The 2,402-nt window shown below is 46.0% G+C and overlaps 1 protein-coding gene across 3 annotated transcripts in view; it reads left to right on the plus strand.

The window, feature by feature from the left end:
- The first annotated feature begins 544 nt into the window (after nt 1-544).
- The window catches only part of LOC106818101 (forkhead box protein O-like), a 6,955-nt gene continuing 5,097 nt past the window's right edge, over nt 545-2,402 (plus strand). For 2 of the 3 annotated variants that reach the window (XM_014822818.1, XM_014822819.1), the window contains exon 1: nt 545-648. In XM_014822818.1, the coding sequence (XP_014678304.1) occupies nt 642-648 (7 nt within the window). In that variant the 5' untranslated portion in view covers nt 545-641. Of the gene's footprint in view, nt 649-2,294; nt 2,301-2,402 lie in introns of all 3 variants that reach the window. The other variant, XM_014822817.1, reaches the window with a different exon arrangement.

Here is a 2,402-nt window from a genome sequence, read left to right on the forward strand (position 1 = left end):
TCAAGGAGAAACAAAAAACCCCCGTCAAAAACACGTGTTGTCCTGACACGACTTTTGCGCAGGCGCCAGCTGCTGCTGTTGATTTGAGAGGTTCAAGGACTCGGTGCGTCAGAACACCGGTTCTGCTTAGTATTTAGCTTGTAAACGACCTAACCGCCAGGGTGAGCACCCGTCGTTTCTTCGAACCGGATCGCACTAGCTGAGCTTATAGCTCTTCCCATCATCATCGACCACGCTTCGGAGAACTCAGACGGACAGCGCATGCGCGCGCCGCGTGTCTATATCCCGCTCTGCGAAGCGCCTGTGTGGCAATTCTGTCGTCAGCTCGCGTTTCGTACGAATCGTTCTGCATTGCCTGTTAGCCTGCCTCTGAAAGATTGACGAGATGAGAGAGGACGAGATAGAAGATGAGAGCCGACGTATCCGTCATAACTCACGTCGGCGTCTGCTTTCGCTTACGTTCAGCATTTCTTACACTGTTGCGCGTTGTACACGTTGGGTTGCTGAAACGTTCTACAGCGAGTTCCTAGCTCATCGCATCGCACGCAGTCAGCCTCGATAACGTGTCTATTACATATACGGCCTATATAGACGAACGGACGCTGTGAGAAAGTTAGCTGGCGTATCGCTGCGAATTATTTATGAAAGGTAATTGTTTTGTTAAATTACATGTGTATGCGCTACATCTCATGCGTTGTTGGTTTGATGTGTCTCTGTGTGTTGTGTGTGGCTTGTGTGTGTGCTGGTGTGTGTGTGTGTGTGTGCTGTGTGTGTGCTGTGGCCTTGTGTGTGAGGGCTGGTCCTATGTGGTTGTGGTGCTGTTGTGTGTGTGTGTGTTGTGTGGTGTGGTGTCGTGTGTAGCTGTGCGTCGCGTTGCGTGCGTGTGTGTTTACGTGCATGCGTGCGTGCGTCCGTGTGTACGTCCATGTGTACGTCTATGTGTACGGACGCTCGTTCGTGCGCACGTACGTATGTTTGTCTGTGTAATGGGAATAGGTCACGACATCCGTAGAGGACGCGCCCATTTGCACTAAAAAATCTCGCGACTGTCTGGCCTTTGACTAATACATATATGCATGCCAAGCCAAACACCCGTGATAAGAAATAGATATGCGATCTATAATAAAATATTGTGACCTCTAGTCGTACTTGTAGTTAAATAGGAAGGTGACCTGAATTTTAGCCAATATGGAAACGTACCAATGTAGCACAAACACCACGCGACGTATCACGTGCCTATCGCATTCATAAACACCCATCGATTTATCGATCTTGCATAGCACCCTGATCGATTATTCTAAAATTATCAGCCACTGGCTGGTACCCCCACGCGCGTCGTGTGTAAGGCGCATAGATTTTTCTCTGCTGGCAAAGAGTATTGCATCATGCTGTGTCAGTAGGTGGGTGGTGTGTGTGTGTGTGTGTGTGTGTGTGTGTGTGTGTGTGTGTGTGTGTGTGTGTGTGTNAGAGAGAGAGAGAGAGAGAGAGAGAGAGAGAGAGAGAGAGGGAGAGAGAGAGCGCGCGAGTGAGAGAGGTAGAGGCAGATGGAGAGGGGGAGAGAGCGAGCACTAGGATATCAGTCTGGTGCGTCAAAGCAGCCAAGAGCGATCGTCCCTGTAACATTATCCGATTACAGCTGAGCTAGGCTTATTACGTGATGTGAAGATCCGCAATTGTTCTGTTGACGTCATGTAGTCGTGACGTCGTTGTCTGATCTCATTAGACGTAACTTTTTCCTGTTGCTGATATTTGAATAGGCTGATAGCTGGAACCCGCGCTAAGCGCGGGCGTAGTGAATGTGATGCATGTGGTACCGACTGTTCAATACCCAGAGAGATAAGAGAAGAGATTGACCTTGACTTTGACATTTAACTTCATTATTACATGCTTATTTCTACTTACATTATTGGGCTTACAAAAATCATAAAAATCATTATTGGGCTTACATGCAGCACAACGTTGACAGACGGCGAAATATTACAGCACAACGTTCATAGACGGCGAAATATTAGCAAGGCAAAGATATAGCGCCCTATATTTTCAGGCAAATCTTTGCCTTTTTGTGTGTCTTTTTTAAGCCTTTTTTAGCGTTTTCAACCGAGTATAGTTTAGAACCCGTCCCGTGTATTCATCGATCTCTTCTGTGAATTTGGCGCTATTTGGATCAAAACTGACGGAGCCTTTCATTAACATACGTACAACATTCGCCAAATTATAGTAAGATATATGTGTAACGCACTGTTTTTCAACATGGTAATGTAAATAGTAATTTAATCTGTAACGTGTTTTTGCAGCAGGATGTGCTATCCGTAATTTTGTAATATGATGTTTTCGTAGAATTATATAATAGAGAACATCACATTTGTTTTTGCTCACTCCCGGTAACACATGGATTTATGTTA

The sequence above is a fragment of the Priapulus caudatus genome, unplaced genomic scaffold (genome assembly GCF_000485595.1).
Source record: "Priapulus caudatus unplaced genomic scaffold, Priapulus_caudatus-5.0.1 Scaffold2026, whole genome shotgun sequence".
NCBI classification, from domain to species: domain Eukaryota; kingdom Metazoa; phylum Priapulida; class Priapulimorpha; order Priapulimorphida; family Priapulidae; genus Priapulus; species Priapulus caudatus.